Below are 13989 nucleotides of genomic sequence, written 5' to 3'. Positions count from 1 at the left end.
TCAGCATGTTTACTATGTATTCAGGCTCTTTTAAAATCAACCAACATGAATTAAATTCCTCTCTGTCCCCACTGCACTCCCAACTCTAAGCCAGAAACAAAAACCTGCAGAGACTGAAGGCTGATTCCAGCACATTGCTGTGGAGATTTCATTCCCACTGTTTTTTTCGGGGAAGGAAAATTAGTTACTAACATTAAAATCAGTAGATTGTACATAAATATCCAAACTCTTGATTCTCTTGAAAACATGGCCAACTGGCCTGCTTTCCAGCATGGCTGAAGTGGAGGAAAGGCTGCTCCCAGTGGTAAGGCCTGTGCTGCCGAGGGTCCAACATGCCCACCTAGTCTTAGTATCATATCTCCTGCCTCCTGGGGCCATGAGCTTGTGAGAACTAGAGTTCTAGCTCTCTTAAGATAAAAACTACTTTTGACTTGATCAACTCTGACTTTGAAGCCTTTAACCCAGAACCTAGCACACAGTTCTTCCTTGTACAGTTGTTGGATGATATAAAATATCTTGTGGATGCATATGACATTTCTTCCAATATTGAAACCATGCAATTGAAGTACTGCTCTGCCCTAAATATTTGATTCAGCCTGGCATCATAGGTGCCCCTGATGTCTGCCATTAGACCCACTACCTACAGCCAGTTCTATGTCCCTGGGCTGTCCCTGAAGAATTCACTTTGCCATTTGACAACTTATCCTCCTAGCAATCTCCTCTCCAACGAAAAAACAGGAATGCATATGTCATGAAGTGGCTAGCAAGATGACATTAAAACACAAGTGTCGAGCATGACCCCTAGTATCCATTTTTCATGATGTTCTTAGCTTTTTTTTCTCCAAGTAGGCAAGGTTCTCCATCTTTTTAGATGTCCATGTTGGTCAGTTTGATTTTCCAGCCAAACTTCAAAGAAGAGATTGCAGTTCAATTCTCTGTATTCTGATAAGTTTCAAAGGCCACTCACCAAGGACACTGGTGAAGGTAAAGATTTTATCAAGACCTTTGTGTTTTTTTCAGATCTTTTAGTGGCCTAAAGGGAAAAACCAGGGCAGGTCAGAGCATATATAACTAGGGGCTCCTGGTCACCACTATATGCTAAGAATCCAAACTCCCCTGAGTACTTGGAGCTAGGAAATACACATGAAGTGGCTTGTGCTCCTCGGGCTGGTGGCCTTCTCAGAGTGCATAGTCAAGTAAGTATGGGGACTGTAAGCCACATCATATTCCTTTCTCGGATTTTTCTTTTCATCTGATCATTCTTCCACCCATCAGATTTAGAAGGGAATGGAATATTTCCCTAAGAGTCTTAAAGTTCAACTCTTACTTATTGATAAGTAACTTGCTATAGGAACTGTGTATCCCAAGGTCTTGGTGTAGATTTGGGTTGCACAAATCCTGGAGTCCAGTCATGTAATGACCTATTGAAAATGCAACACCTTGTAACTGTTCAGTGCACAGTCTATGCAGATGTTGATGTGGTCCTGTGGAATAGCACTTTCTACATTTTATTCAACACGTCCTCTTTTTTTCCTGTCTACTTCAGTGTGTATATGCCTATGTCTGCATCTCTGTATCACTGTCATTTATCTCTCCATCTCTTTGGAAGTCACTGGGAGTGTATTTCTCTTTGTGTTGTTTTCTTTTAATTTTTCATTTGACTCGTCCTTCCTTCTTAAGCCTCTGAATGTCTCTTACTTGTTCCTTATATCTTGCATTCTTTTTTCAACTCTCTCTTCTCTTTCAACTTGGAGAAAGATACACTGTTTTACACTGTTTTCTATCAGACAAGCAATGTGACCACAGCCAACTCAAAAACCTCTTGCATTTCAAATTGCTCCCTTGTAAAAGAGAATAAGAGTTCCCCTTCTACCTCCTTCCCTGAGATTCTATGAGAAGGAATGAGTGGGATGGCAACAGCAATGTTAATGGATGTCTTTGTTGAGACTTCTTATTTATCAGATACCTTATATCCATCACTTCACTTGTCCCCGAGATATTCTATTTGGAGGGTTTGTATTGTTACATTTCACCATTTTACCAAAGGGAAGACTGAGACACACATGATCATATGTCTTACCCAAGATTGCAGAACAGAACCTGTATTCAAATCTATGTCTTTGCCATGGTATATGCATAAAATTCTGATAATAATGTGCCTCATAAAATGATTAGAAAAGACACAGGGGCATTACAATGACAGTTATACATTAACACTGACAGCTAATTGTAGTATCTTCTTTGTTTTCTTTGTTGAATTCTTGGTGAAAGAATACCTCTAAGGAGAGTGAAGACCATGAGAAATACCGTCAGTGGAAAAAACATACTGAACAATATCCTGAAGGAGCATGTTTACAGACTGTCCCAGATTTCTTTTCGTGGCTCAAATCTAACTACTCACCCGCTGAGAAACATCAAGGATGTGAGTATTTTGGGAGGATGGTGCTCCACAGCGCCCCCTGGTGCTCTAGCCTAGCACTGGGGCTCATCTGGAGGTGCCAGGTGGGATGTTGGGGTTGGGTTCCTGCAGGAGGCAGAAACACTGGAAAACAGGGATCCCACACAGAGGAGAAGGCACTCTCATCCTCAACTGTTGGTCTTTGTGACTGGGCCTGGCAATTACCAGGTTGCAGGTAAACATCCATTTGTGTGTCAAAGATGTGTCATTAGTTTGCGGGCGATTGTTCCTTCTGAACTAAGTGAGCCACTCAGTTATAGAGGAAGAGTAAACCATCACTGATCAAAAGTTAGAACCAACTGCAAAGCAATTGTAAATCCCCAGGTAGAGGAATTCAGTTTACACAGATGCAAGAATAACAGCAGTAAAAAGTTACAGAACCTGTATTCTGAATATGGCCATAAGAATCACTATGGTTCCTGTTTTTAGATTAGAAAAAGGGCTTATTTTGTCTTCAAGATGCCTTCAAAAATGTCCATGCCAGCCTGAGAGATAGGCAAAGAGTAAATACATGTCAAATGAAAGGGTCAACTGTGTGCTGTGATCGGATGTGGTCTGAGTTTAGAGGGAGTGGCTGGGGTTGATCAAGAAGGACCTTCTCGAGAAGTGCATGCTAAACTGTGTTTGAAGAGACTACAGAGCTTCTCAAATGAAGGCACCAGGATTCTCTGGTGTCCAGCAGTCCTGGAAGCCCAAGGTTATGCCTCTGGGCTTCCCATGCACGAAGTACCACTTCAACGCATGGTCATAGAGTCAATATCCTGCATACAATGTAGCACAGGAAAAATATATCAAATTCACATACATCTGTGACCAAAGCCTGTGAGCTTCATGATGGTTAGAAAGTGATCTCAAGAGATATGTGACATCCAGAGGGAAGCACCAGTGTGGGAATAGAGGGTAGCCAGTTCTGCACTAACCCACTCCCTCCTTCTCCCTGTAGTTGATATACGTGGGTAACATCACCATTGGAACACCCCCTCAGGAATTCCAGGTTGTCTTTGACACAGGCTCATCTGACTTTTGGGTGCCCTCTGACTTTTGCACTAGTCGAGCCTGTTGTGAGTATGGACACCCTGTACCCGGATCATCCTTCACTTGCCCTGCCACCCTGTTTCCACCCTTGGCACCTGATGACACTCATCTCTTGTTTCTGCAGCTACACACGTTAGGTTCAGACATCTTCAGTCTTCCACCTTCCGGCTCACCAATAAGACCTTCAGGATCACCTATGGATCTGGGAGAATGAAAGGAGTTGTTGCTCATGACACAGTTCGGGTAACAGTGTAACAAATGCTGAGTCAGGACTGGCTATGGAGTGACCACTGCTTGCAAAACAGATGCAGGACCATCCGGCAGGACCCTTCCTAGCTTAACTCTCATAGATATTGGCCATCTTATCCACAGGATCCTGTCTCTTGGGAGGCAGTGCCCGTGGTGACACATGAGCAAACAAATTAGCTAACCCAGAGAGTGGCTTGAGGTGTGGACTTGAAGCTCCTCTGCCCATGAGCAGTTCAAGGTTCATTTTGCTGGGAGTGAGAAGAAGGGATAAAAGCTCCCACTTTCATATTCACAGACTGTTCCAGGCACTTTCAGGTGATAACTGGCTTAATCCTGCAACAACCCCACACAGCAGTTACTCTGATTAGCTCATGAGACATATGAAGAAGCTGCAGTGCAGACAGCAAGGGCCTTGCTGAGGGCACACATGTGGTAAAATGTGGAGTTAGGCTGGCTTTTCAGGACTGAAGTTGCTGTGGGGTGTTTGGGGACTGGATAAAACTGGTCTGGGGACCCTGGGGGCAATCAAGGGCTTCAGGAAGCCAGAGTTGGAAACTGAGGCTCTGAGAAGTCAAGGGGCCTGATAAATGAATTCTCATTCTAGAGGACGCTTGAGAGTCTAATAAACCTATGGCCTACCTCCCCCAAAATACCTGAGTAGTTCCCCTCTCTCTCTTTCTCTCTCATACACACTCACAGAAATACACACATATCCCCAAAAGTGAATTTCCCAGGCAGTAGTTTCATAGATCCCTGCAAGCAAGACTGTGTTTTCGGCTTCTGTCTTCCTGGACAGATGCAGAATCCACAGTATCTTTCAGAGAATGCAGTCCATTCCTGTCATTAGGTCACAGTGATACCAAAGAGAAGGCTATCTTGCTCTCGATTGTTTTGTCCATAAGGTATCACCACTGGGACCTGGCCTGACTCTTGGTTGCCCCACCTGGACAGAAGCCAAGAGGCAAATCTGACTCACTCAGGTGGTGTTTTTCAGAGGACCAGATGTTTTAAAATTCACAGCCTCTCAAATGGAACCCCAATTCCCGTCCCAGCTAGGTCTAACCCTCTGTGGGCCACCAAAGACAGAACCCAGCCTTAATTCTTCTCTGAGGATCTCATGGCAATGCACCCCAGCCCAGTCCTGGCCCCACTTCATGTATCTGTAAGCGGGAACACTCTTCTCTCCCACAGATTGGGGACCTTGTAAGTACTGACCAACCGTTTGGTCTAAGTGTGGAGGAATATGGGTTTGAGGGCAGAGCTTATTATGATGGTGTCTTGGGCTTGAACTACCCCAACATATCCTTCTCTGGAGCCATCCCCATCTTTGACAACCTGAAGAATCAAGGTGCCATTTCTGAGCCTGTTTTTGCCTTCTACTTGAGCAAGTAAGTCTGAGATGGACAATCCCTTTCTCCAAATTAGCTGTAAGATGCTTTCAGTTGCAAGAAAATTATAGAACACTTGATTAAGAAGTATCCTGAGAGATAATCTAACCCAGGATAACTATGGTCTCAGGGCCCTACCTTGCTTTACCACTGGCTTTTACAAATAAAATTTTATTGGAACACAACCCTACTCCTGGGCTCAAGACCAGTAACGTGGTCTAGGGGGGTGAGTGAGGAGGAAGGCTAATGGAAGGCAACAGTAAACAAGTTGAAAGAAAGGCATTAGAATTTGCTTATGAATTTGATCAGGAAGGAAGGTGAAGGATGGTGGATATCTTTCCTTCCTCGTTAGCATTTCACTGGGAGCCCAGGACCAGCCACCCAATTTGTGGAGCCAATGAGAAATGAAAGTGTGGAACACAAATGTTTGGGTCCCTTGTTCAAGAAATATTAGGCATTTCAAGAGAGGGAGAGCAGAGGTGGGGTCCCTTCTGAGTGTGGGGCCCTGTGGACAGTAGAGGTCACAGGCCAGTGGAGCCAACTCTGGGTGAACTGAACCAACACGCTTAGAACTCCCAGGCCTTGATTTTCCTGAAAAATGATGAAGTGGACAAGGGGAAAGCCAAATGCTTCAGCACCCTGTCCTCTGAGGGTGTCTGAGCACTCAGGTTGCTGGGGGTCCAGGGCATCTTCAGAAGACATAGTGGGCAGAGCCTAGCCAAGTGATTCAACTTCTAACCTCTGTGCCACTCAGTAGCCAGTAACAGACCTCAGTCTGGATCTCAATTGCTCCTAGACTCGATTTCTGCATCTGTACATGGGGACCTTATTAGGGCCTTGATGGGTGGACAAGCACAGCTCTCAGGCGGTGCTGTTGTTACTGTCCTCCAAGGATCGCCCCCATCACTTCTCTCTACAGAGACGAGCAGGAGGGCAGTGTGGTGATGTTTGGTGGGGTGGACCACCGCTACTACGAGGGAGAGCTCAACTGGGTACCATTGATTGAAGCGGGTGACTGGATTATACACATGGACCGGTAAGCCTCTCCCTCTGAGGGTTAGTCCAAGTGATGCTCCCACTACTGTACATGGACACAGGCAGACACTCAAATGCATTCTCAGACACACAGTCACACAGACATATACACCACACACAATGACACAGACACACAGACACACGGAACCACACAACTGACTCATATAACATACACAGAGACACATAAAAACATGCATAGCTAGTCAGAGACACACAAACACGCACAGAAACATATACAAACCCACATGAAAACAAACACACAAGCACATAGATACACAAACAACCCGTGGGTTCGTAATCCCCAGGCCTTCTGAGCAAAGCTCTGACCAGGGTCCTAAAAGGGTCAAGAGAGGTCTGTGTAGCTGGGAGAGGGCTGCACTCACTGCCCTTTGAGGTGGGGAGCATGATTAGAGGACTCTACAGTGTGGTGAACAGAGGATCAGGGAGAATTTCTCCAACCTGAACAGAGTTATGATAAGATGACCAACTGTCCAGGGCTACCTAGGACATAGGAAATTCTCAGTACAGATAAATATCTGTTTAAAAACAGGGACAGCCCTGAGAAAAAAGGGAAAACTGGTCTTCTTAAGGAGCAGCTACCTAGCAGTGGAGAGAGGTTGCCTGCAGTCTTAAGACGTGAAAGCAACTAATAAAAAGGACACCCCACGTTCTTGGGCACACAGTGGGACAGGGGCTATAAGAGAGAATCAGGAAGGTGGGATCCAGGAGTGACCTGAGGACAAGAGGCGTAATTGATAGGATTCTGTGTGATACCCTCAGACAAAAGCTGACCTGTCCTTTGGAGTTTCTGTGGGCTAGTCATGTATTTCCTGGCCAGGGCCTCAGGGTCTGAGCTGGTTGTAGGAGCAGTGCTGGGAGACATCCTCTCCCAGAGGAGCCCCTCTCTCCCCCTACTCTGAGAATATGCTTCCCTAGCGACTCTACATCTTCACTCTGTGTGCGACCTGTTATTTGTTCCCCACCAGATACAGCTCTCTGGATGTTACTTATTGTTTTCTAAGTCTTCATTCACTCATTGAACAGACAAGCATTGGGCATCCACTGTGTGCCAGGCACTTTAGGGAGGCAAGGAGAATAAAACTCGCCCTCACATCTAAGAAGGCAGATGTACATGATGTGACCTGCCCACATAGTGAATTGTGACTTTGGTACATGCTAGACATGAGGAGGAGAAGGCAATGGCAACCCACTCTGGTACTCTTGCCTGGAAAATCCCAGGGACGGCGGAGCCTGGTGGGCTGCCCTCTATGAGGTCGCACAGAGTCAGACACGACTGAAGTGAGTTAGCAGCAGCAGCAGCAGCAGACATGAAGAAGGGTCTACAGAGAGTGACCAGGACAGGAGACTGATAAACACTGGGGAAAACTTCCCGAAAACAGTACAATTAAGCTGTAAGATGAGAAGAAATTTGCTAGTCAAAGTGGAGTGGAGTCTTCTAGGAAGGAAGATCAGCTTGTGTCAAGGTACAAAATATCCTGGTGTATTCAAGAACTGCATTTGAGGATGTCAAGAAAGATGCTGTGTCAAGAGCAAAAGAAAAGAGGGCAAGAGACAAAGGGCTGTTTATAAGACAGTTGGGAAGGGGCAACTCTGGGGAGACTCAGAATGACCTTGATGCCCGCTTTCTTCTATTGTCTCTCAGCATCTCCATGAAAAGAAAGATTATTGCTTGTTCTGGCAGCTGCGAGGCCATTGTTGACACTGGGACATCAGCAATAGAAGGCCCAAGAAAACTGGTAAATAAGATACACAAGCTCATCGGCGCCAGGCCACGGCATTCCAAGGTGAAGGGTCATGCCCCAGAGTCATTCCCAGTCTCCACACACAACAAGTATCTCCAGGGCCAACCTCTCTCCCTCTCTCTCTAACAGTACTACATTTCATGTTCTGCGGTCAATACCCTGCCTTCTATTATCTTCACCATCAACGGCATCAACTACCCAGTGCCAGGTCGAGCCTACGTGCTCAAGGTGAGGGGACAATACTGAGGGTTGGTTCTCAAACTGGAGCTTCTGGGAACCCTTGGGCTACTGCTGGGATGAGCTTGCCATCTGGAGGCCATGTCACACTGTTGCAGATGCTGCTGAGCCCAGTGGCTGGGCCAGTGCCTCCCGCAAAACCAATCACTTGAGAGTAAAGGGCCATATGGGACACTGATCTTCCAGAAATAAATGTGGAGATGCCACACCATATGGCATGGTGGGAGTCAGGAAGAGGGGAACACTAAGGTTCACAGTGCTCTAAGAGCTTCAGTTCAGTCTGAACCTTTAGGTGCATGAACATGGAAGTCAGCTCTAGCAGTCCGTGAAGTAGGCCATGTTACAAGGAGAATGGCTGGAGACAGTCCCAGTGTGATGTCCCAGCATAAGATAACAGTCTCCCTTTCCTTCTCAAGGTTTTTCTGGTTTGGATGATAAATTACGTAGTCAACCTAGTTCTCAGGTACATCTTCCCCTTGCTCAAATGTGCCTCCTTTGTGAGTTGGGATACCCGACCCCTCTGTGGGGAGGTTGGATACTAAGGTGAATAAAGGGTGCACAGTGACTGCTCAGCCCTGGCACAGGGTGGAGGCTTCATGTCAGCTCCCTGTGGGAGTTCAGAGCAGGCTGATGGGCTCAAAGAAGGCTTTGAGGAAGAGAGGGAATTTCAGGAATTCTAAAACCACAAACTCATTGAGCCATATGGAGGGTTGCTTGGTTCTAGGCAAAACTGCACTGGATTCCATGCAAATGGCATCCCAAGGTGCTCTGCTTTGGGGCACTGGGGACTTAATCAGGGAGATTAGGGCTACAGACTGACCCGTGGGGATGGGGAACCAGAGTACATTACCCACCCAAGCCTGGAGTGGCCAAAGAGGGTGAGTTTGGGCCAAGGAGGCTTCCCAGCGTTCCTGAGTTAAGCCTTCAAGAACGTGTTTGGACACTGCTCTATTTAAGAGGGATAACCAACAACGAGTTGCTGTGTAGCACAGGGAACTCTGCTCAGTTATATGACAGCCTGGATGGGAGGGGTGTCTTTGGGACCAGGACACCCAGATACATATGGTTGAATCTGTTTACTGTCCATCTGAAACTCAGAATATTGTTTATCAGCTATACTCCAATACAAAATAAAGTTTTTAAATAAAGTACAGATTGTGGGGACATAGGAGGAGAACCAGCATTCTCTGTAGTGAATACAAGGAGCAGGAGTCAGAAGGAAAGAAACAGGGAGTGAGGAGAACTATGGATACACTTTTTCTTTTCTAAATAATTATAATGAAGTGTGGCTAATCTTCAGTGTTGTGTTAAGTTCTGCTGCACAGCAATGTGACTCAGTTATACACATAAAAATATACATATGTATTTTAAATTCTTTTTCATGTGGTTTATCACTGAATATTGAATATAGTTCCTTATGCTCTACAGTAGGACTTTGTTGTTTTTCATACCTCTATTTCCCCAATTCCCAGTCCTCCACTCACCACACCCTTCCTCATGACAACCTCATTTCTTGGGCCTCTTTGGTTTTGGATGAACTCTCAAATCCTCTGCTGCTGAGAAAACCCCTTGATACTTACCAAAAGAGGGAAATAAAACAAAGAATTGTGCTGGGTCTGGATAGTGGGGGGAGTCACCGGTAAGGGCTCATGCTGACTGGTGTGTGTCTCTGACTCCCCCAGGATTCTAGAGGCCGCTGCTATTCCATGTTTCAAGAGAACAAAGTGAGTTCATCTACAGAGACCTGGATCCTGGGCGATGTCTTTCTGAGGGTGTATTTCTCAGTCTTTGATCGAGGAAATGACAGGATTGGCCTGGCACGAGCAGTGTAAATGCTTGGAGTGGTTCAGGAATCAGTAAGGCCGCTCCTAACACACACTCACTCACACTAGGGCACTCCTGCCCAGGATGGTGGTGAACTGTATTTGGTGGTCTGTACACCCTATTCTCAGTGAAGAATAAATGGTTTCACTCTTAATGGTGCTGAAACAAATTGTTGCCCCTGTTTGTGTCTGGGAGTGAAAAATCTAGAACCAAGTCTGAATCAAAATTGAGAGAAGCCCTACTCCAACTGGCTTAAAGGAAAAGGGAGGCTCATTGAAATGATTCTGGGAATCCAGGACACAAGAATCAGAGCAAATACAAAGATCTCAGTGACCGGACCCAAGAAATCAGAAGTCATCAATTCTCTTTCACCCTTACTCTTTCCCTTTGGTCTTCTTTGATGGTCTTAGCCTGGCAACTTTCTTCCTTAAGGCTTCTACACCTAGTGAGGAGTCCAAGATACCTGCCATAGGGTTTTAAATCCTGAAGGCATCACCTAGTAAGGAAAGAAGATTGCAGACATCAGATTTCAAAGGTGTTCTCTGAATGACCAACCTCAGATCACATGTACAGCCCTGTATCAGTCATCCTGGCAGAGACATGGGGTCTTATGACTGGCTTTACATGGTCTCTGGCCCTGACCCAGCCACATGCATGATTGTCAGTTTCCTCCAGAACTACATGACTGAAGTTGAGGAGACGCAGCCCCAAGGATAGTGCTTGGGAATGGTCTAGGCCATGGAAGAGTTTGTGATGACCCACAAACTCCACCACCTCTTCATTCAGAGGAATTATAAGGGGTAATGAAATAGACTCTTCATCCCATCTCAGATGAACTTATCACTGGGCTTCTCCTCCAGGGGAGTTTAGGTGAGGTACTTCATGTAGAGTTGGTTCCCCTTTGTCCCACACCCAGTCACCAGGTCTCTGCCACATATGCCTGCTCTGTCCTTTCCAGTCCTACTTGGTAAGTGGTGGCCCCAGTGGATCCCTGAGCCATCCCCCTCCTCCAGGGCCCAGAATGCCCCTTTCTTGGCCTCCAATGCTGCTGGTGAGAATGCAACACATGTATCGGGGGACCCAGGGTACACAGAGCCTTCAGCCTTTCTGAGCTTCCTCCAGGGGTGGAGCTACAAACTATTTGCTTGGAGCTGCCATGGTTAGGCACTTTTGAAGTGGAAGCATCTGTTCTTCCCATCTGGAGACTCTCAGTCGATGCCTCAGCTGAGTCAGCAGGGGTCACAGGTTGATTTCCTTTCAGATTGACAGGTTTGATCTCCTTGTTTTATAAGGGACTCTCAAGAATCTTTTCAAGCACCACAGTTCAAAAGCTCAATTTACCCTTTCTTATGGTCCAGATCATACATTTGTACATGATTACTGGAAATATCATAGCTTTGACACTACAGACCTCTGTAGCAAAGTGAGTCTCTCCTTTTTAATACACTGTCCAGGTTTTTTACAGCATTTCTTCCTTCCAAGGAGCAAGTGTCTTTTAATTTTGTGGCTGCAGTCAAGGTCCATAGTGGTTTTGGAGTCCAAGAAAATAAAATCTGCTACTGTTTCCACTTTTCTGTCATCTGTTTGTGATGATGTGGTGGGACAGGATGCCATGAATGTTGAGTATATTTTGGTGAATAGTTTTTTGAATGTTGAGTTTTAAGACAGTTCTTGCACCTCCTCATCAAGAGGCTCTTTAGTTCTTCTTTGCTTCCTGCCATTAGGGCAGTGTCATCTTCATATTTGTGGATGTTGATATTTTTCCCAGCAATCTTTATTCCAGCTTGGGAACTCTGTAGTCCAGGATATCGAATGATGTATCCTATATAGAAGTTAAATAACCAGAGTGAGAATGTACACCTTGTCACGCTTCTTTTCCAGTTTTACATTGTTTCAGTTGTTCTGTGTCTGATTCTTACACCTTGTCATGCTTCTTTTCCAGTTTTACATTGTTTCAGTTGTTCTGTGTCTGATTCTAACTGCCACTTTTTGACCTACATACAGACTTTTCAGGAGACAGGTAAGGTGATCTGGTATTCCCATTTCCTTAAGAATTTCCCACAGTTTGTTGTGGCCCACACAGTGAAAGGCTTTAGCATACTCAGTGAAGCAGATGGAAATGTTTTCTGGGATTCTCTTGCTTTCTCTATGATCCAGTGGATGTTGGCAATTTGATCTCTGGTTCCTCAAGCCAGTTTGCATATCTGGAAGTTCTCAGTAGTGTTGAAGCTTAGCTTGAAGGATTTTGAGCATTACCTTGCTAGCAAGTGAGATGAGCACAATTGCATGATAGGCTGAACATTCTTTGGAATTGCCTTTCTTTTGGATTGGAATGAAAACTGAATGAAAACTTTTCCAGCACTGTGGCCACTGCTGAGTATTTCAAATTTGCAGACATGTTGAATGCAGCACTTTTACAGCCTCATTCTTTAGGATGTTTAAATAGCTCAGCTGGAATTCCATCACCTCTCCTAACATTGTTTGTAGTGATGCTTCCTAAGGCCCACTTGACTTCATACTCCAATATGTCTGGCTTTACATGAGTGACCCAAGCATCATCCCTATCCTGGTCTTTATGACTGCTTTTGTACAGTTCTTCTGTGCATTCTTGCTACCTCTTCTTAATCTCATCTGCTTCTGTTAGGTGTTTGATTTTTATGTCCTTTACTGTGCCCATCCTTGGATGAAGTGTTCCTCTGGTAGCTCCAATTTTCCTGAGGCAATCTATACTCTTTACAATTCTATTATATTCCTCTAATTCTTGCAGTGTTCACTTATGAAGACTTTCTTATATCCCCTTGCTATTCTCTGGAAGTCTGCATTCCATTGAGTATATTTTTCCCTTTCTCCTTTGCCTTTCACTTCTTTTATATTCTCAGCTGTTTTTAAGGCCTCCTCAGGCAACCCCTTTTCCTTCTCACATTTGTTTTTCTTGGGGATTGTTTTGGTGGCCACCTCCCATACAATGTTACAAACCTCCATCCATATTTCTTCAGGCTTCCAGACCTAATCCCTTGAATCTATTATTCATCTCTTCTATAAATTCATAAAGTATTTGATTTAGGTCATGTCTGAGTGGTCTAGTGGTTTTCCTCACTACATCAATTTAAGCCTGAATACTGCTTGCTTCTGCCTAAGTTTGGTGCCAGATCACCACCCACCACTCCCAGTGGGTGTGGAGCAAAAACACACAATTTGAGGACTGTTACCCTGGGTTTGTGCTTGGCTTTTCACGTGCTAAGTGTGTGACTTTGATCAAGTCCCTTAACCTTGGTTTTCTCATCTGGACAATGGGCACCATGATGATAATTCCACCTCTAGATGCATGTGTGCCTGGTGAGAACAAGTGGCCCTGAGAGGGTTTTCTGGGTTCCTGAGTCTGGAACAAATATGAATTATTCTGTCACCTGGGGAGAAGGAAATCTTCTGTTTAGAGGTTATGGCTGCCATCCCCAAGGCTAAATATTGATTCAAGCCAAATGACATCTATCTCTGAACCCTGACCCAGAACTCTGACTGAGCTGATGCTTCTGTTTTCTGGGCCCCAACAAAAGCTAATGATTACTGGCTCAGATTGCTCCCTTCCCAGCCTTACCAGTCAGCCTTTCTTTGTCAACTACTTCTAGCCTGAAATAACACTGCATGGAGAGTTGTAAGGCTTTTGGTCTTTTCTTGGTTTCCTACATCTCCAGTGTAGCAAGAAGTAGCTGTTATGGCTACTTGTCATAGCAACAACTATGGCAACCTGTACAGTCCAACCTCAGCCTGTTAAATGAATCTGTCCCCATTTGGCCCCTCATGTTTAAATTACCTACAGTTGCCTTAGAATCCTTCCTATGCTTGCTATTTATGACCAAATATGTGTGGACTTGATCTAATTTTCTTTCCCAAGCATGATTCCAACCATGCAATGAAGTAACTAGACATTTAGTCATCTAACTACCCATAGGAATTGACAAAAACAAACCACCCATCATGCATTTCTTGCTTGCCACAAAAC

At 45.1% G+C, this 13989-nt stretch overlaps 1 protein-coding gene across 1 annotated transcript; it reads left to right on the top strand.

Moving 5' to 3' along the window:
• Nucleotides 1-1143: 1143 nt before the first annotated feature.
• Nucleotides 1144-9997, top strand: LOC109554655 (pregnancy-associated glycoprotein 1). Its single transcript, XM_019955316.2, has 9 exons — nt 1144-1196; nt 2272-2422; nt 3402-3519; nt 3618-3736; nt 4934-5130; nt 6050-6166; nt 7829-7970; nt 8058-8156; nt 9848-9997. Exons 1-9 carry the CDS (start codon nt 1144-1146, stop codon nt 9995-9997), a joined length of 1146 nt encoding a protein of 381 aa, XP_019810875.2.
• Nucleotides 9998-13989: the final 3992 nt, after the last annotated feature.

Source organism: Bos indicus, chromosome 29 (genome assembly GCF_029378745.1).
Source record: "Bos indicus isolate NIAB-ARS_2022 breed Sahiwal x Tharparkar chromosome 29, NIAB-ARS_B.indTharparkar_mat_pri_1.0, whole genome shotgun sequence".
Classification (NCBI taxonomy): domain Eukaryota; kingdom Metazoa; phylum Chordata; class Mammalia; order Artiodactyla; family Bovidae; genus Bos; species Bos indicus.
Note: the sequence above shows the minus strand (reverse complement) of the source record. Positions and strands in the feature narration are given on the sequence as shown.

Coding starts and splice junctions, on each gene's coding strand:
- LOC109554655 (XM_019955316.2), top strand. CDS start 1,144: ATGAAGTGGCTTGTGCTCCTCGGGCTGGTGGCCTTCTCAGAGTGCATA. Junction 2,423..3,401: donor CGCTGAGAAACATCAAGGAT/GTGAGTATTTTG, acceptor TTCTCCCTGTAG/TTGATATACGTGGGTAACAT. Junction 6,167..7,828: donor TGGATTATACACATGGACCG/GTAAGCCTCTCC, acceptor ATTGTCTCTCAG/CATCTCCATGAAAAGAAAGA.